At 52.9% G+C, this 23999-nt stretch overlaps 1 protein-coding gene across 1 annotated transcript in view; it reads left to right on the top strand.

The window, feature by feature from the left end:
- Positions 1 to 315: 315 nt before the first annotated feature.
- CD276 (CD276 molecule) overlaps positions 316 to 23999 on the top strand; it is a 52112-nt gene continuing 28428 nt past the window's right edge. Inside the window, exons 1-3 of the mRNA XM_065412689.1 lie at positions 316 to 404; positions 545 to 1006; positions 22856 to 23019. Coding sequence (XP_065268761.1) covers positions 316 to 404; positions 545 to 1006; positions 22856 to 23019 — 715 coding nt within the window. The remainder of the gene's footprint in view (positions 405 to 544; positions 1007 to 22855; positions 23020 to 23999) is intronic.

Here is a 23999-nt window from a genome sequence, read left to right as displayed (position 1 = left end):
GCGCTACCCTTTGGCCTGTCCACAGCCCCCAGGGTGTTCACGAAATGTGGGGCCCCAGTAGTGGTTTACCTCAGATGTCGGGGGGTGGGGTGGGTCCAGATCTTTCCGTACCTCGACAACTGACTCATCAGGGGCAGGTCTCCAGGACAGGTGCAGAGAAGCCTCGATCTGGTGCGCTCCACCTGCAACGACCTGGGCCTGTTAATAAACACAGAAAAGTGCACATTAACGCTGATCCAGCGCATAGAGTTTATCGGAGTGGTTCTTGATTCCATGTGAGCCAGGGCCTTTCTTCTGGAAGCACGCTTTCAGACCATGGTGGATCTCATTGCCCACATAAAGAGACATCCGATCACCACGGCGCACACTTGCTTGCGGCTGATGGGCTACATGGCAGCGTGCACGTACGTGGTCAGGCACGCCCGGCTCCATCTGCGAGCCCTGCAAATGTGGCTGGCAACGGTTTATGTTCCCAGCAGGCACCCCCTGAACCGAGCGGTCACGGTGCTGGACTGCATCCTTTTGTCCTTGAACTGGTGGCTAGACCCCAAGTCAGTGCTGCAGGAGTTCCCTTTGTGTCCTTATCACCGTCGCTCACCCTGGTCTCGGACGTGTCAGATCTGGGCTGGGGAGCCCACCTGGGCAAGCTCAGCACCCAAGGTCGCTGGATGCAGCACGACTTAGCTCTTCATATCAGCATCAGAGAGCTCAAGGCGGTGTGCCTGGCCTGTCAGTCATTTTTGCCCCACCTGAAAGGCAAGGTGGTGCAGGTCCTCATGGACAACGTGGCCGCGATGTATTACATCAACAGGCAGGACAGCGCCATGTCCTCGGCCCTGTGTCAAGATGCACTCAGACTCTGGAACCTTTGTGTGCAGAATGCCATACACTGGTGGCCGCTCACCTACCTGGAACCAGGAACGTCCTGGCAGATCGCCTCAACAGGACCTTCTCCTCACCACGAGTGGTCACCGAGAATGGAAGCAAGCACTCGAAGGAAAAAACGGTTACCTACCTTTTGTAACTGTTGTTCTTCGAGATGTGTTGCTCATGTCCATTCCATTACCCGCCCTCCTGCCCCTTTGTCGGAGTTGTCGGCAAGAAGGAACTGAGAGGACGTGGGCCGGTGGCGCCTGATATACCGCGATGTGAGTGCGTCACAGCCGGCCTTACAGGTACCTCTAAGGCAAATATCTCTGGCCGCACACACACTTAGAATGGAATGGACATGAGCAACACATCTCGAAGAACAACAGTTACGAAAAATGGGTAACCGTTTTTTCTTGGCGGTCTACCCGGAGGAAACCCCAGTTCAAAGGATGGAGGCTCAATCCACATGGATGGCTGCTCTGCCTCTCCTGGCAGCATGGAGGAGCTGCATTGCACCGAGCATGTCCCCCTGGTGTAGTAGCAGATTCAGATGGGCCCAGTGGGATCTAAAGCTACTTCAGCATTAACTCCTTGTTAACTGCCCTGATGGGAGTTGGGAAGTATACTCTACAGAGTGGCTGGTTCCCCAGATCCCTCATTCTGCTCTGCCCCAAAGGGATAGGGGGGAAACTGAGGCACAGAGCATGGAAGTGACTTGCCCAAGGCCACTCAGTGGACTAGAACTCTAGTCTTCCCAGTCCTAATCCAGTGCTGTAGCCACTAGCATATTTGGGAATCCTGCTAGCTAGACTTGCAGGCTTACTTCCTACACACACAGCCCTTGTCTCTGCTGCTGAAAATCCTTTGTTAAAAGAAATGATTTGGAGTGTAAAAGTCCCTAGTCATGACTCACTCTAGCTGAAGGAGAGATGTGGTAAGTTGGACAGCTGAGTGTGATGTGTCTGCCCCACTGCTCCCTCCCACCATGACTCACTCGCTTCCTGCCTCCTTGGGGTTTTGGGGGTGGGGAGGTTGGCTTCTTTCTCTCCAGATTTAGAAAAAGCTGTGCTCATCAAGAGAGAGGACAGTGGTTAAAACCAGCCCAGCCCAGCCTCTTGTTTCTGGGACAGAAACCATGTGCTTCAAAGAGAATAGAGGAGCCTGGGAAGGAGAAGTGGGTCTGTTTCATCTCTGCTCTTTTCCCAACAACCAAAATTGCTATGTAAGGGTAACAGAGGATTGACAGAGGACTGGGCAGCTATTGCTTGTGAGGAAATGTGGTCAGGGAGTCTGGTTCTGTTTCTGGATCTGCCAATGGGTGACCATGGGCAAGAACTTCCATTTTTCCGTGCCTCATTTTCCCCACTGATAAAATGGGGATAATGACACCTCGTAAAGTGCTTTGAGAACTATGGGTGAAATGTGCTAGCGGGTTGCTACGTAGCAGTATGGCTTTTCTCTTCCGTTTCTGCAAGCCCATGCGAGATATAAAAAATGTGGTGGTCAGCAGTCTGGTCCCCAGAATGACAGCGACGGATTGAGGGTAACTGCACTGCTTGGGGCTGATCCTGAGGCATTGCTATGGGGGGTCTTTGAAGAGTTGTGGGCAGGAGCTGAAGTTCCAACAGAAAAAGGTTTGGAATCTCTTCTGTGCAACCCTTCGATGCTGTGCTCTCCAGGGAAGAGTCCTGCTGTGGCACTATGGTGAGCTTGTCATGTTTTGGGGCCATTGCTGGGGAATTGCGTTTGTAAAGCAGCAAGTCCCTTCCCCTGTCTGTGCCTCGGCTTCCTCTCCCAACCTTTTTGTCCTGTCTGTTTAGACTGTAAGGTCTTTGGGGTGGCGACTATCTCTCGCTGTGTGTGGCTGTAACCTACTGGTCAGTGGGTGTTAAGCATCCGCACCTTGCAAGTGGGGATTTGGGTGTTTTAGCTCTCGGTGTGTTGGCTAAGGTGGTTGCCGTTGCATGTACAGCACCTAGCACAATGGGACCCTCATCTTGGATGGGGGACCTCTAGGTGCTACTATACTGGAAGGTGTTAATGGCCGCCATTGAGTGTGTCTTTGCTCTATGGATCAGTCACAGAGACCGTTAAAGCTGATGGGTATGTAGCCACCATTCATTCCAGCTAAATGGAAAGAGTGAGAATCTCGGGGTTTGAAAAGGCCACACCCCAGAGTGACGTAGTTATACTGACCTAATCCCTGGTGTGGACAGAGCTGTGTCGACAGGAGAGCTGCTCCCATCTACATAGCTACCGCCTCTTGGGGAGGTGGAGTAACTACGCTGACAGGAGAAGCTCTCCTGTTGGCTTAGTAGCGTCACTAAAGCGCTACAGCGATGCAGCTGCAGCGCTGTATGTGAAGATAAGCCCTTAGTCCCTCTCCTAGAGAAATTACGTACTTGCACAATTGCATTTTTAATATAATGGACCCCAAGGTATTACATCTAATTCAATCAGGTTTAACTTAATTCAATAAAGTTCATTCAGGATATTGCAGGAAATTCAGTGTGTCACGGCCACCACCTGGGCACTTTATGGAGTGAGATTGCTAGAAATAATCAGGAGCCACTGTCCCAGGTCATGGCAGTTGCACTGGTATCTCCTCTCAGTGGCCCAGCATGGGCACCCGCTCCCAGCTCCCCAGCTCTTGCTTTTCTTGGATGGAGACCCGCGTCTCAATCTATTCTAAGCAGGGTATTTCCAGGCTGCTGTGTTATTCCCAGCACAGACAGGCTGCCCAAGGACACCTGGCTGCTTCTCTTCAGAGATGGTTACAGTGTGACTGCCCCCGGTTATAGATACCACCCAGCTCTTTTTATGTAAGCCTGTTTTATTGTCTTGGTAAAGACACTATGGAGAAAACATTAAAACCAATGAAAGAACCTGCACACATGCTAATACTGGAGATCACCCCAACTCCAACATGGGCTCTGGCAAGAGCAGTCCTTCAGAGCCCCACAAGGGGTCTCTTCTATGGTCACAAGTTCATAACAGCCTCCGTTCAGAACCAGCATGCTCACCACAGGTTTAGTCCACCCTTTATATAGTTCAGGAGTCTCTACTCTTGAATTTCCAGGAGCAGGTAAATATTAGATCATGGGATTTGGTCCCCAGGGCATAGTTTCCAAAAGGGTTGATTCCAAGTGGATCATTTGCATTCCCCTTATCCCCAGGTACGTCCTAGGAAATCCACTTCACACGTATCAGGAAGTTCCTAATACCTTCTGGAGGTTGCATTAGGCCACGTCTGCACTACAGACCTGTTTCGGTATAACTATGTATCTCGGGGTTTGAAAAGGCCACACCCCAGAGTGACGTAGTTATACTGACCTAATCCCTGGTGTGGACAGAACTGTGTCGACAGGAGAGCTGCTCCCATCTACATAGCTACCGCCTCTTGGGGAGGTGGAGTAACTACGCTGACAGGAGAAGCTCTCCTGTTGGCTTAGTAGCGTCACTAAAGCGCTACAGCGATGCAGCTGCAGCGCTGTATGTGAAGATAAGCCCTTAGTCCCTCTCCTAGAGAAATTACGTACTTGCACAATTGCATTTTTAATGTAATGGACCCCAAGGTATTACATCGAATTCAATCAGGTTTAACTTAATTCAATAAAGTTCATTCAGGATATTGCAGGAAATTCAGTGTGTCACGGCCACCACCTGGGCACTAGGCCTTAGCAAGAATGAACTCAGTGAGAATGAGGGGTTTATTCTCTAATTACGAACACAGAAGCTGGGGCATTTGTTGCAGAGGGTGTGTGTGTGTGTGTGTGTGTGTGTGTGTGTGTGTATGTGTGTTTCAGAGCCTGGGAAAGGCAACCAGACAGCACAGAGAAAAGCCAGCAGACTGTGAGGGCAGCTGTCGTGAGCATGACCCTGAGAGGGACAGAGGTAGAGCCCCTTGGGGCACAGGACTGACTGGAAAACAGGCTTGAAAATTATGAGCAAAGAAACTGCCTCCAGTTTCAGGGAAACAGGACTTTGTGTGCATTCTGTGTAAATTAAGCAGGATTGCATTACAGAAATACCTGACTCCATCCTCAGTTTCTCCTTCTGATGGAAAGAACCCAGGAAGGCCCCCAGTATTGGCTCACCGTTTGGGTTAAGGGGCCGCAGCATTAATAGGCTGCTTGATCTGAGGCCAGAGAGGTCTCTGGTTAGGCAAAGTTTGGATATCCTCCTGCTTGGGTGAGCGACAGCTGTGTGTTTGTCTTTCAGGGTGGGTTCTCTGCCATTCTCTGGGTTAAAGGTGGACGCTCTAGATCAGGGGTAGGCAACCTATGGCATGCGTGCCAAAGGTGGCACACAAGCTGATTTTCAGTGGCACTCACACTGCCCAGGTCTTGGCCACCGGTCTGGGGGGCTCTGCATTTTAATTTAATTTTAAAAGAAGCTTCTTAAACATTTTAAGCTTCTTAAACATTTTAAAAACCTTATTTACTTTACATACAACAATAGTTTAGTTATATATTATAGACTTATAGAAAGAGACCTTCTAAAAACGTTAAAATGTATTACTGGCACGTGAAACCTTAAATTAGAGTGAATAAATGAAGACTCGGCACACCACTTCTGAAAGGTTGCCAACCCCTGCTCTAGATGGAGCTGGCACGCAGGGTGTCATCAGCTGCTAGCTCCAGGTGCTGTGATGACTAATGGGCTGCTACAGCCCAGCCTGTCTGACTTTCTCTGTGCTGCAGGCTGTGCATACCCGGCTTTGTTTGCAGAGGGCTGCACACCTGCCCTTTGGGTGCCTGGATGCCATAAGTGGCAGACTCCCTTGTGTAAAGGCCAGGCAGGCAAGGGTATGAGTGGGGCTGAGGGAACATGTGCAGGCTAGTTGTGTGCATAAGACCAGGTAATTAAACTGGCGGTTGGTAGGGGAAATAAAAAACCTTTGGGGCAGGGAGGAAGGAGAGATTGGAAAAGACTAGGAGAGAGAAACTGCCATGGAATTAAAAATATAAATACATAGTTTCTAAACAGTCAAATCCCAGGACTGCCAAAAATAGGGCTGAAGGTATGGAGCCATAACTGGACAGTGAGGAATGGGGAGCAAGAGGGTGTCCTTGCACAGCACATGGTGTTAGATGCAGGGCCGCCCGGGGGGGGGGGGGGAGGGCAAGTGGGGCAATTTGCCCCAGGCCCCGGGGCCCATAGGCCCCCCACAAGAATATAGTATTCTATAGTATTGCAACTTTTTTTTATGGAAGGGGCCCCCGAAATTGCTTTGCCCCAGGCCCCCTGAATCCTCTGGGCGGCCCTGGTTAGATGCCATGCTTGGTGCTCTCCGCCTGCAAAGCATGTTACAGTCCCCACTCCTGGGAGGTGGGTGAATGCAGTCTTACCATCCATGCTTTACGGATAGTGATTTGGGCAGAAACACTAAGGGAGCTGCTCAAGGCCTTGGACATAGGGACACAGTATCAGAGAGATGAGAACTCAGGAGTTCCTGGCTCCAGCCTAGACTGGGCCTCTCTCTAGGATAGTGATGATTTTGAACATAGTGAATATTCTCCTGCCTTGTAACAATCCTGGCGTGGTCCCAATTAGGTGAAACCAGGGGTGGATTGATCATCCAGAGTAAGATCTTGTTGCTCTGTCTGTCTCTCCCTGCATTTGGCTGTGTATGGTATTTATAAGATGCCCATTCTCTTGATCTCCAAACCCCTGATCCTGCAAAGAGACCTACAGCTATGAACCCTGTAGGAGTAAGAATCCATATTTATAGGTCCCTTTGCAGGCTGGAGCCTACGAGCCAGATTATTAACCATGTTTATTGTTATTATTGGTTATTTTTATTACTGTAGCGCCTGGGAGCCCTTGACATGGACCAGGACCCATTGTGCAAGGTGAACAAAATGACTGTTCCACCCTGCCCCAAGGGTTAGAGACAACAGCTGGGTATAGACACAGGGGAGTAGACGAAAACAAGGAGCCAGTATTGGTCAGCATGACCAGTATTGGTCAGCATGGTGGGTGGTCTCTGCACACTGACAGCCTAACTTTTGCTGAGCTGTTTTGTAGGCCACAGGGCTGAGGAGGGACTTTGACAGATAATGAGGTAGCTTTGCAGATGTTTACTGGGAGCAACTCGCAAGTGCGTGGGGCAGGGTGGCAGAAAGCAGGAAGGTGTTTGTTTGAAAATGTCACCAGTGGGCTGTGGAGACTGGCCTCCTGGGCTGATTTGAGGTGAGGTTGATTTCAGTGAGAGGTGCTTAAATACCTTTTAGAAATCTGGGCCTAAATGCTTCTTGCTTTGGTATTTCTCTTGTGTGCTGGCCCATTGTCCTGATAGATTTCCTCCTCAAAAGTTGGGCTGTCTATAGAATAATGGATGTCGGTGACAGCTAAATTAGTATCAGAACCACCCCAAAGCCAGCAAATTCATACTCGGGTGCAAATCTGAAGTCTGGGAACTTTTGAAGTTGGAGTTCAGGTTTGGTCCCATCTCTAGTAATAATTCATGTCTTGCTGCTTACTGAATATTCTGTTCCAGTTGCTTTCCCACCATAGCCTCCCAGCATGCCTGGTGCTGACGGGTGTGGTCTGGACACTGGGACTCAGAGGGGAATAAAATAAAAAGCATGCACGCCCCCATCATGATAGCAGCTGAGCTCTGTGAAACTAGGCTTAAACCACCTCGCTCGAGGGAGGAAGGAACTATCCAAACCTATGGAGCAGGCACCAGGCCACACAGTCTGGGGCACCCACACCTCCGCCACAGCAGCTCGGAAACAAAGAGCCAAGCCCCCTCAGCAGGGCATACCCACAGGGCATTCTGGGCAGGGGCTGGCTAGGAAGGGAGGGGTATGTTGGGATTGTAGGGGGTCTGGCCAAGGCAGACCTGTTTCCCAGGGATTGTCCACCCCGGCATGCTCCAATGGGTTTATGAAGCAGAGGCACAACTTAGAGCAACCCTGAGGGCTGCCTTAGCCTGTGCCTGGGCCATGCTGGCCTGTGCAACCCTGAAGAGAGGAGGCCCAAGCTGGCCTCCTCTATTGCTGGGCCAGTGTGTAAGAACATGCACAGTTATGTTGGATGGAGGGAATCTACACTCTCATGGTTCACGGCGTAAGGCAACTTCTAATGGCCATGGGGTCAGAAGAATCTTCTTTTAGGGGCAAGTTATCCCATAACTATCTTCTCTGGGGTTGGTTCCCTTTCCTCCGAAGTATCTGGTGCTGGGTGTAGTGTGAAAAACTGCTGTCTGACTTAATTTGCTACTTAGGGTGTACTGAACATGCTCCCACAAACTGAGCATGCTCAGTAACATCTGCTGAAGCCACTGCCCTTCACCCTGCCCTTCCTTGGCATCAGATTCTGCAGACTGCTTTTTATAGGGGTTAAAAAGGGGCAAAGGGGACAAATCGGAGTAGGGGGTGGTCAGGGGGTGAGCAGGTGGTGGAAATTGACTGGCTGTGGGACAAATAAGAATAACCTTAGGTATCAGTAGCTGCTACTGGTTACAATTCACTACCCCGTACCAATAGCAGATTAGGTCAGATAGCAGTTTAATATCAGTAACTACTACTGGTAGCAAATTACATCAGATAGCAGTTTTTCACACTACGCCCGCACCAGGTACTTCAGAGACGGGATACTGGTCTGGCAATTGTTAGCTCTCTAAAGGGGTGCCTGCTGATCGCTGTGCTTTTTAGGCACCAGAGAGTCTTAGCGACAGCCTGGCAAAGAATTGGTAGGTCCCTGGTAGGGGGTTATTAACGCTGTGTTGAACTGGATCAGTGGTTCTCAACCAGTGTTCCCTCTAATTTTTCCCACCCATGTGCGGAATGAATTTTGTTATGTGCACCAATATGGAGGTGATGTAGACTCATAGACTCATAGACTTTAAGGTCAGAAGGGACCATTATGATCATCTAGTCTGACCTCCCGCATGATGCAGGCCACAAAATCTGACCCACCCACTCCTCGAATAATTCTCTCCCATGACTCAGCTGTTGAAGTCCCCAAATCATGATTTAAAGACTTTAAGTCGCAGAGAATCCTCCAGCAAGCGACCCCTGCCCCATGCTGCGGAGGAAGGCGAAAAACCTCCAGGGCCTCTGCCAATCTACCCTGGAGGAAAATTCCTTCCCGACCCCAAATATGGCGATCAGCAGAACCCTGAGCATGCGGGCAAGATTCTCCAGCCAGACCCACATTGACCATTGATACTAATTACCAGCGATGGCACGTTATTGACTTATTGACTAAAATCACATTATCCCATCAAACCATCCCCTCCATAAACTTATCAAGCTTAATCTTAAAGCCAGAGAGGTCTTTCGCCCCCACCGTTTCCCTCGGAAGGCTATTCCAGAACTTCACCCCTCTGACGGTTAGAAACCGTCGTCTAATTTCAAGCCTAAACTTCCCGACGGCCAGTTTATATCCATTTGTTCTCGTGTCCACATTAGTACTAAGCTGAAATAATTCCTCTCCCTCCCTGGTATTTATCCCTCTGATATATTTAAAGAGAGCAATCATATCACCCCTCAGCCTCCTTTTGGTTAGGGTAAACAAACCGAGCTCCTCGAGTCTCCTTTCATACGACAGGTTTTCCATTCCTCGGATCATCCTAGTAGCCCTTCTCTGTACCCGTAACCCTTCTCTGTACCCGTAGCCCTTCTCTGTACCCGTGTGACACATCACCTTCATATTGGTGCACATAACAAAATTCATGTGGTGGGGGTGGGGCCGAGGGGTTCAAAGTGGGGCAGAGGGTTGGGGTGCAGGGGTGTGAGGGCTCCAGCTGGGGGTGCGGGTGAGAGGTTTGGGGTGCAGGAGGGTGCTGCGGGGCTACGGTGGGGAGAGAGGACTCCCCCCCAGCTCTCTCTCTCTGCAGCAGCACCTGAGCTGGGGGGAGAGGTGCCACTTCCGGGGCTGGGGCCGCAGGATAGGTGTCCCTCCCCCCGCAGGTCCGGGCCGGGGCTGGGTCCGGGCTGGGGGAGGGGTGCCTCGGCCATGGCTGGGTTCAGGCCGGGGGAGGGCCGCCCCGGCAGGTTGGGGGCTGGGCTAGGTGGGGCCGGGAGAGGGGTGGCCCTGCCCCGGCCACGGCAGATCCCTGGGTGGGTTCCCTGAGCTCCTGCGTGGCACTAAGATGGCTGCTGCATGGCAGCGCAGCTTACAGGGAACTTAGTTCTCAACCTATTTACCATTGTGGGCTGCATATGCAGCTCTCTATGTGGGCCACATCCACACAACATATATACTACCTGTATGGCCCTGAGGATGTCGCATGGGCCGCAGCTGTGTTCTGATTGGGCTGCGGGTTGAGAACCACTGAACTAGATTGTGATGTAAACATCTTGAGAATACTTAGGGTTACCATATTTAAAAAATAAAGAAAGAGGACACTCCCCGGGGCCCTGGCCCCGCCCCTTTCCCACCCCCGACTCCGCCCCAACTCCACCCCTTCCCGCCCCGACTCCGCCCATTCCCCGCCCCTTCCCCAAAGTCCCCGCCCTAACTCCCCCTCCTCCCTCCCAGCCACGCGAAAAGGGCTGTCCGAACGCTACCGGCTTCACGGTTTGCCGGGCAGCCCCCAGACCCTGCGCCCCTGGCCGGCGCTTCCCCAGCGCAGCTGGAGCCCGGGAGGGGAAGCGCCCAGCCAGGGGCGCAGGGTCTGGAGGCTGCCCGGCAAACCGTGAAGCCGGTAGTGCTCGGGCTTCGGGCAGCCCCCATGCCTCCGGACCCCAGCCGCCGGCCGGGCACTTCCCCTCCCAGGCTCCAGCTGCTCTGCTCCTCCCCTGATTCTTCGGCTCTGTTTAAGAGCCAAGCTGCCCGAGCGCTACCGGCTTCGGGCAGCCCCCATGCCTCCGGACCCTGCGCCGCTGGAGCAGAGCAGCTGGAGCCCGGGAGGGGAAGTGCCCGGCCGGCGGCTGGGGTCTGGAGGCAAGGGGGCTGCCCGAAGCCGGTAGCGCTCGGGCAGCTTGGCTCTTAAACAGAGCCGAAGAGTCAGGGGAGGAGCAGAGCAGCCGCGGGAGGGGAAGTGCCCGGCCGGTATTTTCCTGGACATGTTCGGCTTTTTGGCAATTCCCCCCGGACGGGGGTTTGATTACCAAAAAGCCAGACATGTCCGGGAAAAACCGGATGTATGGTAACCCTAGAATACTTTACAGTGATTGCTTGTGACAGGCTCGTCTACTGCCATTTGTCGTGTCTATTTAGACTGCAAGCTCTCCAGGGCAAAGACTGTCTCTTTCTCTGTGTCTGTACAATGCCCCGCCCACTATGGCCATGATCCCTGCTAGAGGCTTGTCTGGCCCGCTAGGTTCTAGTGTAATACAGATAACACTAATGATTCCCATTGTCTGGGTGTGGCCAGGCCTCTCCCGGGAGAGGCTGGAGGAAATCCTGTGTTATTCCTTGCCTGGGCTTGCTGTTCATTTCCCTTGGAAGTGCTGCCTGGAAGCCCTGTTGGGTGCTGCTGGCTTTATGCCGTCCCAGCCAACCCATGGAAATGCCTGGGCCTTGCTGAATAAAGAGGCTGTTGATGTGGTGGGGAGGTGCTGGTATGAAAGGTGAATGGCTGCTTTTGACAGGAACCAAGCGGCTGCTCTTTTCTGTCTGTTTGTTGTCTCCCAGCCTGCACTGGCTCTGATTCCATGGGAAATCAAACTAAGCTGAAATGCATATGCAGGTCCCGATCCTGCTCCATTGGAGTCAGTGGTAGTTTAGCTATTGGGTTTGGTGGGAGCAGAATTGGGCTCTTAAAAGGAGCCTGTGTAACACCGACAGATTCTGGTTGTTGGTGGGCGGGATTGAACTGGGGATCTCTGGAATTTAGTGCATGAGCCTCTACAGCATGAGCTAAAAGCCAACTCCCTGTTAGCTAGGGCAGTAGAGCCGACTCATTTAATCTCTCTCTAAGTGGTCTCGGTGCCACTAGGTGGGACAGAACACCACACCCAGAAGGTGTGTGGGTTACATCTGCACCTGGATCTAAAACTCTCAGTGAAGAAATAACTAAATCCAGGCAGAGGTGGATTAAGATTTACTGGGACCCTGGACACAAAGAACAATTGGGCCTCCCACACCTCAGGGGCGCCGGAATCATGAAGTGCAGCACCTGCTAGCGGCCCCAGCCTCTTCCCGGTGCGGGGCTGAGGTGAGCCTTAGCCCCCATTTACTATGGGGCTCCACCCCATGCTTCTCCTTTTCCCTCTGGGGCCCCACCTCCTGGCCAGGCCAGAAGCTGGAGCTGGGCCATGGTAAGAGCTGCCCAGGTAGCCCAGGCCACTGTGGGGAGCCCCGGACCCTCCATCTGCCCTGGGTGGCGCACCCTGGGGGGGCAGGGACACAGGCCAGGGACTGCTGTCGGGTCCCCTGAACCCCCATCCATGGCAGGTGGAGGGTCCAGAGCTCCCCACAGTGGCCTGGGCTCCCGGGTGGCTCTTACCACAGCCCAGTTCTAGCTTCCAGTCTGGCCATGGGGCGGGGCCGCGGGGGGAAGAGGAGTAGTGGGTGGGGCCAAAGTTCCGGGGCCAGTGGCCCCTCACTTCTACACAGGTTTTGGCGCTCCTGTGGGGACTGAATTGCCTGGGGCCCTGGGCATAGGGGCCGTGGGCCCGTGCATTAATCCACCACTGGATCCAGGCAACCCTCTATATGGGAAAGAGCAGTGAGCAGTTCAGTGCCCCAGGGAATGCTACATCCTGGGGAAGTGGGGTGGAGGTAATACAGAACGGAGCAAACTGTTTGAGCTCCTGTGTTTTATGATGTGTGAAAGGCCTCCGCCAGCCCCCCCCCCCAAGCTCTGCCAATGCCCCCAAGTCTTGGCCTGCAGCGCCCCCTGCTATTTCAATTATGCCCCCCACCCCCCGCTTAGCCGGTGCCCCTCAGGCCTGGCCTGCAGTGCCTCCTGCTATTCCTGGATTAGGCTCCAGGCTTCAGGCTTGCCCCTTCTCACTCCTTTGCCTCCCCTGTGCAGAGCCTAGCTCAGACTTGTACCAAATTGAGCATGATTTGGACAAATGACCATCATCTACCAAGCTAAGACCTGCCAAACTGCTTTCACTTGTGACCTGAACCCCAGTGCCCATCAACGAAAGAGACCGGGGCATATGAACACAACTGTGTTAATGGTAGACCCATTCATAACACTAATTCCGTGATACTGCTGGAGCCCAAGAGGTTACTGGCAGGGGATCGCCTGGCCTGAGCATAGGGATTGCCAGACTGCGTCAGAAGAACTGAAGTCCATGTAGTCAAGTGGCCTATCTTTGGCGGTGGCCAGCACCAGATGCTTCAGAGGAAGATATAAGAACCCTGCAAATCTGCCCCCACAATAGGTTTTATTCTGCTCTCTGATAGTCAGAGATTGGCTTAAACCCTCAAGTATGAGGCTTAATATCTCTTCCAAAAACATCCTTATTAATTATGACGACTCTGGATCTTCTTGGTAGACATTTGTATCCAATTTTTTTAACCTTAAATTCTTGACCTCAGCAGCTTCCCGTGGCAGTGAGTTCCACAGCTTACTGTTTCACACGTGTAATTATTTCTTTTGATTGCTTTTGAATTTCTCACTTTTCAGTTTCATTGAATGCCCCCTTGTTCTTGTGTTCCGAGACAGGGAGAACAGACGCGGCCAATTTCCATTCAGTATTTTTTATACTCCCTCTTGTCTGTCTACTTTCTGAGGTAAACAATCCCAGTCTTTTCAGTCTATCTTCATAGGAGATTTTTTTCCAGGCCCTTGATCGTTCTTGGTTTCCTTTGCTGAACATGTTCCAATTCTGCAATGTCCTTTTGGAGGTGGGGTGACCAGTGTTACCCAGATGAGGCCACACCATTGATTAGATCAGGGCATTGCGTTTTCAGCATTATTCTCCATCCCATTCTTTATGCATCCTAACATCTTGTCTTTTGACTGCTGCGGCACACAGAGCAGATTGTCATTGAGCTGTTTCCAAGGTTCTCTCTTGGATTCCACTTTGCCTTGCTGATTTATCTTACCCACTGGTCTGGTAGCTGGGCTGCTTTGGAGGCCATGGGGATGGGAGGGAATTCCGGCAGAGGAAGCAGGTGCTGCAAAGCTCTTCCCCCACTCTGTGGTAGCCCTCAGGGGACAGGATGTGGAGGCAATGAAGGAAATACCCCATTAGTGGAGAGAGCGATTGCAGCTTGGGGAGGATGTTGTTAGCAGGGAAGGAAGGCCAGACTTCTTAGCTGGCTGAAGCAAGTGTGCCCTGCCTGTGTAGCAAGATGGGCTGTGTCTCCAGTTGGGTTTTTCCTCTCCTGCCAGGAGCCAGTGGAGTTAGCCCCTTCCCCACTGTCGCCTGACGGGATGGTGGGACTGTTGATTCCACTTGATTGCAGAAGTGCAGCATTTTGGGGGTGGGGGAGGGATAAGGGGGCAGATGTGTTAATCTTCCAGTGCTGCTTCCTCCTCAGATCCCCCAGTGTGCCAAGATGCTGGTGATCTGTAATCCCACGCCAGTGCATGGGACAACATTCATCCCTGGAGTAGTGCTGTTCAAGTCAAGCCCAGCATAGGATTGTCCACCGGCACTGGACTCCTACAGTCCCATGGGTTATTGTGGGTGAACAAGTACATGAAGCAGCTGCACTCAGTCACCACGATACATTCCTCTGAGTCTCCATGGATTTCACTGGATAACAGCTTAACAGCTGGGCCGGTGAAGTCTTGGCCTTGAAAATGACTGTTCTGTGCTGTCATGTAGCATCTCACAGTCTCTCTGTGACCTGGCCCCCTCCTGGCCTCAGCTCTCAATGTGTCTGTTGCAGAGCTTTCCCATCTGAACCCCCCTGGAGCCTGTGCCCATGTTCCCCAAAGCCCGGGGGTGGGGGGGGGGCACATGGTTAGTTGCACCTCCACAGGGAGCTGGGTGCTCATCTGGACGGAGATCTCCAGATTGGCCTGGGTCAGAGAGCCCCTGGCTCTGAGCACTTCCTGGGCTCCAGCGGGGTCAGTTTGGGGATGAATGTGTGATTTGGGCATCCAAGGGCTGCCCCAGGAGCCCCCAAATTAGTCAGGACAGAGGCAGGTCTAAGAGGGAGGGCCTCAAGCGGTGATGGCTCGGCAGCCCTGCAGTGTGTGCACCCTGCGACAGTCTCCAAAGAGGGTCCCTGACCTCCCCGGTGCACAGCTGAGTGGGTGACGAGTGGGGCCAGGCTTGCTGGGATTGGACTGGGGAGGGTTCGGGGCAGGGCTGGGCTTGGGAGGTGACTGGAGAAGCAGCCTGCTCAGAGCACAGCAGTCTGGGTGTGTCTGGGATGTACAGTGCCAAGGAGGCTTGATATACATGGCAAGGTGGCTTATTCAGATTTCTCCGTAATGACTTCACTTTCCTCTTTCTCAGCAGCTGAGTGCAGGAATCAAAAGCCCCTGTAATTGGGGACTCCCCTCCCCCCACTTCCTAGTGAAGGGTAGCAGATGAGAGATAGAAATGGGGAGCAGAATGGTGCCTGGAAGAGGCACCATTTGCCAGCGCTGAGGGGTTGAAAAGCCCATTCTCCAGCTGAGTGTAGATACCCCCTTGAACTCCCCGAGCTGGGAGCAAGTGATCAGAGCAGACCCACTGTCCACGGTTGGCTCTGGAATTTCCCACTCTCATCATAGCACCCAGAGCTCAGACTAAACCCCCAGGGGAATCCGTTGTGCACCCAAGAATCCCCCTGCCAGCGTCTTGCTTCCCTGGGCCTGTCCTCTTTCCTGACCACTCACTTAGCAGAGCTACTTCCTAGCTTCTCCCTCCCTAAGCCCATTGGGAATGAAAGGTGCAGGCTCCAGGGCTGGCTTGGTGGTTGGCAGAGAAGTCCCGCGCCCTGTTGCTGACACGTTCCTGAGGAAGGAAACGTAACCCCTGGAGTTGGCACCTGTGTGGGAACCGTGAAACGGAGGCAGCTACTCCCACTGCTTTCAGGAGCTGGAGAGCTGAGGGTGCATTTGGAGCACTACTGCTTAGTCAAGCTGTGACCCAGAAACAGCTGCTGCCAGGGTGGAGTCGGCCCTCATGGCCAACAGTGTGTTAGGACGCAATAAGATCACCATGCTGCTGTGAGAAGTTTCTGGCTTTCCCTCTGGAATTGCGTTCCAGGGGAAGTTTGCAGTTAGTCTCATGCAGGGTCAGGATCCCCATGAAGCATGGTGTGCCAGCATGAGATTGGGACAGGATCTATGACCTCTGGCCACAAGGCACAGAGCCTGAGCACTCTCCTAGGCCTCGGCAGTGTGGGAGCCACAAAAGAGAGAGGGAGTCTGGGGTTTCCCTGTTTGCTGAATGTCTTATGGGGACAGCATTGGCACAGGCAATGAACGGAGCAGTCTTCTGAGGGGCCAAGCTGACAGCATGCAGCAGGGGTCAGAGGAAAGGGAAGGGCAGGGGAGGTGAGTCTATTGCTGACCGGGCTGGAATATCTGGGACTTGGAGGTGTTTTTCTGTATGGTAAATGTTGCAGGTGAAATTAACGAATGCAGTGGAATTTTGCAAAATTTTGGGGATGGGGTGTGTGAATGGGATGGGAAGATGCCAGCCCGCTGCCTCGCTTTGCACGATTCCATCTGCAAACGGGTCATTCAGCAAGAGAACCCACCAGGCTGCCTGCTCCAGATTTCCCTGCCCCGTGCAGGTTTTGGATCCATCCCTAAAATGCTCCCAACCCTTTTCTATAGGGCGCCTCCCCCTTCTCCAGCCTATTCAGTAAAGGTTGGCTATTTTTGTTAGCATGGGATGGGTCGAATCTCATGGATTTGGAGGTTTTAGGTTCCCAAAACTTGCTAGGAGTCTGCAAATGTTTGCAAGCTCTAGGGGCAACCTGCGCTATGGAGCAAGCAGGAGGGAGGCTGCTGTAGCTGGGGGCCCTGCCTATGCGTGCTGGTCAGTCTCACCTCAATCCCTGGAAAAATCATGGAGCAGGTCCTCAGGGAATCCATTTTGAAGCACTTGGAGGAGAGGAAGGTGATCAGGAACAGCCAACATGGATTCACCAAGGGCAAGTCGTGCCAGACAAATCTGATTGCCTTCTATGATGAGATAACTGGCTCTGTGGATATGGGGAAAGCGGTGGATGTGATATACCTTGACTTTAGCAAAGCTTTCGATACGGTCTCCCACAGTATTCTTGCCAGCAAGTTAAAAAAGTATGGATTGGATGAATGGACTATAAGGTGGATAGAAAGCTGGCTAGATCGTCAGGCTCAACGGGTAGTGATCAACGTCTCGATGTCTAGTTGGCAGCTGGTATCAAGCGGAGTACCCCAGGGGTCAGTTCTGGGTCTGGTTTTGTTCAACGTCTTTATTAATGATCTGGATGATGGAATTAATTGCACCCTTAGCACGTTCGCGGATAACACTAAGCAGGGGGGAGAGGTAGATACCCTGGTGGGTAGGGATAGGGTCCAGAGTGACCTAGACATATTGGAGGATTGGTCCAAAAGAAATCTGATGAGGTTCAACAAGGACAAGTGCAGAGTCTTGAATTTAGGATGGAAGAATCCCATGCATTGCTACAAACTGGGGACTGACTAGCTAGGCAGCAGTTCTGCAGAAAAGGACCTGGGGATTACAGTGGATGAGAAGCTGGATATGAGTAAGCAGTGTGTCCTTGTTGCCAAGAAGGCTAACAGCATATTGGGTTGCATTAGTAGGAGCATTGACAGCAGATCGAGGGAAGTAATTATTCCCCTCTATTCGGCACTGGTGAGGCCACATCTGGAGAATTGCATCCAGTTTTGGCCCCCCCACTACAGAAAGGATGTGGACAAATTGGAGAGAATCCAGCGGAGGACAACAAAAATGATTAGGGGGCTGGCGGCACATGACTTATAAGGAGAGGCTGAGGGAACTGGGCGATATTTGGTCTGCAGAAGAGAAGAGCGAGGAGGGATTTGATAGCAGCCTTCAACTATCTGAAGGGTGGTTCCAAAGAGGATCGAGCTAGGCTGTTCTCAGTGGTGGTAGATGACAGAACAAGGAGCAATGGTCTCAAGTTGCAGTGGGGGGAGGTTTAGTTTGGATATTAGGAACAACTATTTCACTAGGAGGGTGGTGAAGCACTAGAATGGGTTACCTAGGGAGGTGGTGGAATCTCCATCCTTAGAGGTTTTTCAGGTCCGGCTTGACAAAGCCCTGGCTGGGATGATTTAGTTGGGGTTGGTCCTGCTTTGAGCAGGGGGGTTAGACTAGATGACCTCCTGAGGTCTCTTCCAACCCTGATATTCTATGATTCTATGATGCTGCTACAGCCTCTCCTAAGTGCACGGCGAACCCACTGACACTTGACTCCCAAGTCCACGGGCCCTGCGTCAGAGCTGTGCTTGGCTGCAGCCTGGGGGCAAGAGGGAGTGCACAGGGAACAGGTAGCTACATGGCACCTTTTTATTGGCCCCTGGATGCTTAAGGTGGCTGGGAGTCGTCCTCATCCCTCTCTCCGATGTAAACGGCAGCATCTCCAAAGCCAGCTCTGTCTGCCAACAATTGTCCCCAGCACAGCCCAGAGCAGCTGCAGAGCAGTGTGCTCTCGGCCTCCCCTGAAGCGCCCCCATGGCAGAGATTCAAGGGGAGGTGCACTGACATGACTGTGTGGGGGTCCAGGACTGCAGTGTCTCGGGGGACTGCAGACCAGGGTTGAGGTTCATTAACAGGGCTGGGTGAGGGCTCTAGTACTGAAGTAATGGGGTGCTGCAGATCTGGTGCATTGACAGAGCGGGAGGATGTGTTTGTGGGGAGCATGGGGGGCTGTTTCTGGACTACAATAGCAGGGCTGTTGGGGGGCAGAGTGCACTGGCACATGCTCTGCCTTTGCCTCTGGATCTCCAGCCTATCTCCTCCATCCCACACTTCCACAGCAGGACTAAAACCAACCAAAACAAACTGCAAAGCCCCTGGAAGGCGGGGGTCTCCTGAGCACCTTACCCCTCCCCTTCCCATGGGCGTTGCCGACTTCCTAGGAGGAGAGCTGAGGTCTCAGCAAGGACAATACAGTAGAATCTCAGAGTTAAGAACACCTCGGGAATGGAGGTTGTTTCTAACTCTGAAATGTTTCTAAATCTGAACAAAACATTATGGTTCTTTCAAACGTTTACAATTGAGCATTGACTTAATACAGCTTTTACTCCTGGGGGCATTCTGTGCCAAAAAATGAAAATTCTGTGCACAATATTTTAAAATTTTGCAAAATTCTGCAAATTTTATTTGTCAAAATAACACTACATAATCACACCAGTTTCAATTATTTTGGTAATTTATTTCAAAATATTTGTCAGCAACTATGTCTGTAACAATACAGATGCACACAAAATTTCCCCCAGGAGTAGACAGCTAAAGAAACCCCTATTACTACCCAGTTCCTGTTCCTCTGCCCCCTTCGCACCCCCCCTCCCAGCCCAGCCATGGTGCCCCCCCAGCCAATACTCCCAAACCTCCTTTCCCCCCAGAGCCCAGCCACAGGGACCCCCCTTGCCCAGACTCCCGCCCCCACCCCTGTTCCCCCAAAGCAAAGGGATCCAGAAGGGGAGACAGCCTGATGCTTGATCCCAGGCTTGTATGGCGTTTCCTGTGCACTGCCCTCTGCTTCCCTCAGGGCATGCTGGGAATTGCGGCTGCCAGGAACCCTCTTGCTCCTTTCCCCTCCCCCCAGCAGTGTCTTCTATGTGTGAGCTGGGCTATGCCAGGTCCAGTGTCCCCTAGTGGCGACCAGCAGCACTGCAGCCCGTTTCTGTGGGGGGAAAGGAAATTCTGCGTGCACAACGTTAATTTCTGCAAAATTCTGCATTGCGCAGTGGCGCAGAATTCCCCTAGAAGTAAGCTTTGAAACTTTACTATGCAGAAGAAAAATGCTGCTTTTAACCAGCTTAATTTAAATGAAACAAGCACAGAAACAGCTTCCTTACTTTGTTAAACATTTTTTTAAAACTTTCCCTTTATTTTTTTCATAGTTTCTATTTAACACAGTACTGTTGTATTTACTTTTTTTGTGTGTGTCTCTGCTGCTGCCTGATTGCTTACTTCCGGTTCCAAATGAGGCGTGTGTCTGACCGTTCAGTTCGTAACTCTGGTGTTTGTAACTCTGAGGTTCTACTACTATGGTCCCCAGACTGTGGGGTGTGCCCCCCTAGGGGGGCGAAGAGGAACATTTGTCTGTCCCCATCTCTGCTCCGGCCCAGTCCCAGCGACAGCTCTGGCCCCGGCTTCGGCCACTGGCTCCTGGCCCCACTCGCAGCCATGGTTCCAGCTGCAGCTTTGGCCCCAGCCCTGGCTCGCGGCTCCTGGCCTCGGCCCCTGGCCCTAGCTCCAGACCTAGTCTCCTGGGTGGGCATGACTGGGTAAGGGGAGGTGCGACCAAAAAAATTTGGGGACCACTGTTCTATTTTAATTTCCCCAAATTACCCAGCATACTTTGCTTGATGTTATATGTAATTTATCTCCCCTAGTCCCCACGTGGCACTAAAATCCCTGTTGACCTAATTAAAGCAAACCAAGGCATCCAGCAGGGCGGCAGTGAAGGATGACTGGAGGAGAGACCATCGGGCTCAGGCAATGGGACAGGCTGCTTGTGTTGCTAAAAGTGTGGGGGCATTGTCTAACCCAGGAAATGAGGGCCAGAGGCGCAGGGTGGTGGGAAAATGAAGTGCTCAGGTCTTCCCCAGCAGGGCGAGATTAGGGCTCAAGCCGGGCAGGATGAAGGATTTGTGGGAGGGCTAGTGACATGATTATTTTTGGGCTGGCCTCTCAAACCATCCCGGGATCATTTAACTGAGGGTATGTGGGAGGCTATGGGCAGCGACCAGCGCCCTCTGCAGGAGAAGTGGATCCTAGCAGCTGTGCTGCAGTCTGTACCCTTTGCCATCCTTTGGACTGTAAGCCAGTCAGGGTAGCCACCAGCCGGTTTATATATGCTGTACAGCACCTAGCGCAGTGAGGCCTTGATCCCTAGCTCTAGGATGCTATCACAATGTACGTTATTTCAGTGGGCTATTCAATTTCAGGGCAGGGCTGGGGACTGCTGGGCCCCACCGGCTGCAGGGCTGTGCGCGATCTGGGGCTTGCCATGTTCTCTTTCAGCTGTAGAGTCCAGAGTTGCCAGCAGTGTCAATGGGACAAAGGTCTTGGGGTCCCCATGCTCATTTCAGGGCTGTTTGGTCTCTTCTTCTGCCCTTCATGTCCTCCCCACTGCTTCGTGCTCTGCTGTCCATCCTGCATGGCCACTGCAGAGGAACACTGGAGAACTGTGTATGTCCAGGTAGGGGGTTGCCTTGTGGGGGAGGGGAGGAGAGCCTGCCTTTTAATGCAAACTCTGCCAGTGACTTTGTGGGCTCCCCTAGCAGCACTTAAAGGGCTGGGTCCTGTGGCAGGGAGAGGGAGGCTGAGCTTCCTCCCCTGCCCTTGGCTTCAGCACCCCCCAGGGTCTGGCCCAAAGAGAAGGGGAAAGCATTATGGGTCTACCAAAGCCTTTAAAGGGCAACGATCCTTTTTGCTCCCCTCCTGGCCTCTCCCCACCTCCATCGCTCCCGCTGCCCTCACTGTTCTGCCTCACGTTCCCATGCTATCTCAGCCCCTGCACCCTAGAGCCGAGCAGGGCTGCCAGGCCTTGCTCTGAGCCTGCTTAGCCCTTCTCAGCCTTGCCAGCCCCACATATTCACAAATCTTGAGTTGGGCCCCCTAAAAATAATGGGAGTGGCTTAAAAATCCCAATTTTGACCAATAACAGCCTATTTCTGGCTCTCTGAGCCTTCGGGGGTCTCGCTTTCTGGCTTGTCTCTGCCAGAAATGGACTCTTAAAAAAAAATGGAAAGAATTTTTTTTAAACTTTCCCTTTATTTTTTTCGTAGTTTCTAGTACGTAGTTATTAGTTTTGTAGTTTCGAGATTCTGCTGTATTCGTTTGACTCCAGGAGTTGGGGCAAGCCACCGACAGCACGAAGCTCATGAGAATTGGCTGTCCTGCCTCCTGGAGGAGAGACCTCTGACTCCACCCGTGGGTCCTGGCTCTGTGGGGGTAGGCTGTGAAAAGTGGCGCCCAGAGACTGAAAGAGAGGAGAAGGAATGGGAGGAGGAGAGCAATACGTAATTATAAAAGCCCCCCATGGCATATAACACGTATGGAGGGTTCCCGTGTGCCAGCCGAGGTCTTGTGACTCTTCTCGCCCTTGGGCTGCTCCGAAGCTGGCTGGAGTCTGTCCCATTGCACGTGTTCCAATGGGAATGAAGCCGGACAAACCTGGCCTCTTTGAAGCATGTGGGCGAGAGAGGCAGTGTGTTCATCACTGGTAACAGTGGCCGTTGCTGGGGGCAGGATTATTTGCATTCTGGTAGCATGTAGCGGCCCAGTTGAGGTTGGGGCCCTTTGGCTGGGCACCGTACGCACGCCTCAGGAGAGACTGCCCCTGCCCCAGACAAGACAAGGGCTGTTTATTCCCAAAGCACAGAGACCAACTGACCTTCCCAGGGCTGTGCCAGGAGTCGGTGGCAGCAGGTAATAGAGTGCAGCTCTCCGGAATCCCAGGCCAGTGCCTGACCCACACAGCCATCTCGGGTGGTTGGACTGAGCATGGCAGGAGGTGGGATCCTGAGCTGGATGCACTCACACTCTGAGCTAGTGCAGCCACGGGGGGAAATACTGGATTAGGAGAACCAATGGCCAGACAGTGGGCAACTGGGCTGTATGGGCCGATGGCCTGTCTGAGCCGATGCAGGAGGCAAGCCAAGTTTGACCCCTCCAAGAAGGAAGAGTGCTAGAAAGTCCATTATGTGCACTAGGGACCTTGCTATTGCTGTTGTATGTGGAAGGTGCTCATATGCCACGGTGATGGGCAGCAGTGTAAAGCCCTCAGAGAGATAGGTAGTGGCAGGACACAGGCCGAGGCAGGTCTCTGGCTGAGCTGATGTGCCGACTCTTCTGTGCCGGTGGGGCTGAGCTCAGCCCTGCCTTCAGCTCTGTTCCTGGTGGGCCCAACCCGGAGTCCCTGCTGTCCACGGCAGTTCATGCTGATTGTTGTGTCTCTTTCTTTTCAGCTCAGGGCAGCTCCTGCCGAGAGGGAAGATTCCCTTTGCCAAGGACACGCGGGGCCTTGCTCTCCCCTCCCCGCCGCCCCCCACTGACGCTCTGGGATCTCGCCCTGCAGCACAGATGCCCTGCCCATTGCTCATCCTGGGCCTGCTGGTGCTCGCTCCAGCAGGTGAGTGAGGCTGGGCAGTGTGGGGCTCTTCAGGATGGGAGGTGGGACACTATGATGGTCCAATGCCCCGAGTGAGACCTTTGGCCTGAGTTACAATCCCCACAGGCTGCCATAGGCCCAGGTCCCATTCCCATTGGGGTCAGTGGGGGCTGTGACTTGGTGAGGAACAGGATCGGGCCCTTTCTCCGTGGTGCCAACTCCTGGGATGTGTGGTGTGAGGGTCGGGATTTCAGAGAGGGCTGGAGCTCATCTGGCAATGACGTGAGACCCTCCCACCCGGCTGTCTCTCCCCTCTGCTCCCGGCCCTCGCAGGGGAGTAGGAAGGAGCAAAGAGCCCAGCAGCTCAGTGCGGCTTTGCTCCCTCCTCTCCTGTGAGCACCAGGGGCAGAAAGGTTCCTCTCCCTGCCCCTCTTCCGCCTGCTTCTTCCCTGCAGCATCCAGTCTGGGAAGGAGCAGAGGGCAGGTGAAGAGCCTCTGGAGCTACCCCCCTCCCCCCCAGCCTGGAAGGACCATTCTGCAGCCCTCCCAGGGTTGGGAGAGGGATGGAGACCCCCAGGAGGAGCAGAGGTGAGGCTGGAGGGGGCAGAATGAATGGTGGGGATAGGATTAATTGTTGGGCAGGGGACGGGCAAATGTGGGGTGAGAACTCCAGCAGTAGGGGCCAGATCACCTCCTGCAATACACTACTTGTCACCCACGTGCTGGGTGTGGGCAGGGGAGTTGGCCATCAACAGATGGACTGATGAACCACAATAGAGTCTTTGGACCTGCAATTGATCCTATGGGAATCTCTGAGAACAGATGTTCTCATGATACTTCCCAGATCTGCAGGTTTCAGCTGGGCTGTCAGGAGAATGGTCTTTCTGGCTGCATTTCAGTTGCTTCCACTCCTGGCTGAAACCTCAACACGACATAGTGTTTGTTTCCCACTTTGGGTGTAAACTCAGGTAGGTTTTGACTTCTCTAGAGTCACAGAACCT

This window comes from Emys orbicularis, chromosome 10, assembly GCF_028017835.1.
Source record: "Emys orbicularis isolate rEmyOrb1 chromosome 10, rEmyOrb1.hap1, whole genome shotgun sequence".
Lineage (NCBI taxonomy): Eukaryota > Metazoa > Chordata > Testudines > Emydidae > Emys > Emys orbicularis.
This window is presented reverse-complemented; position numbering and strand designations above follow the sequence as displayed.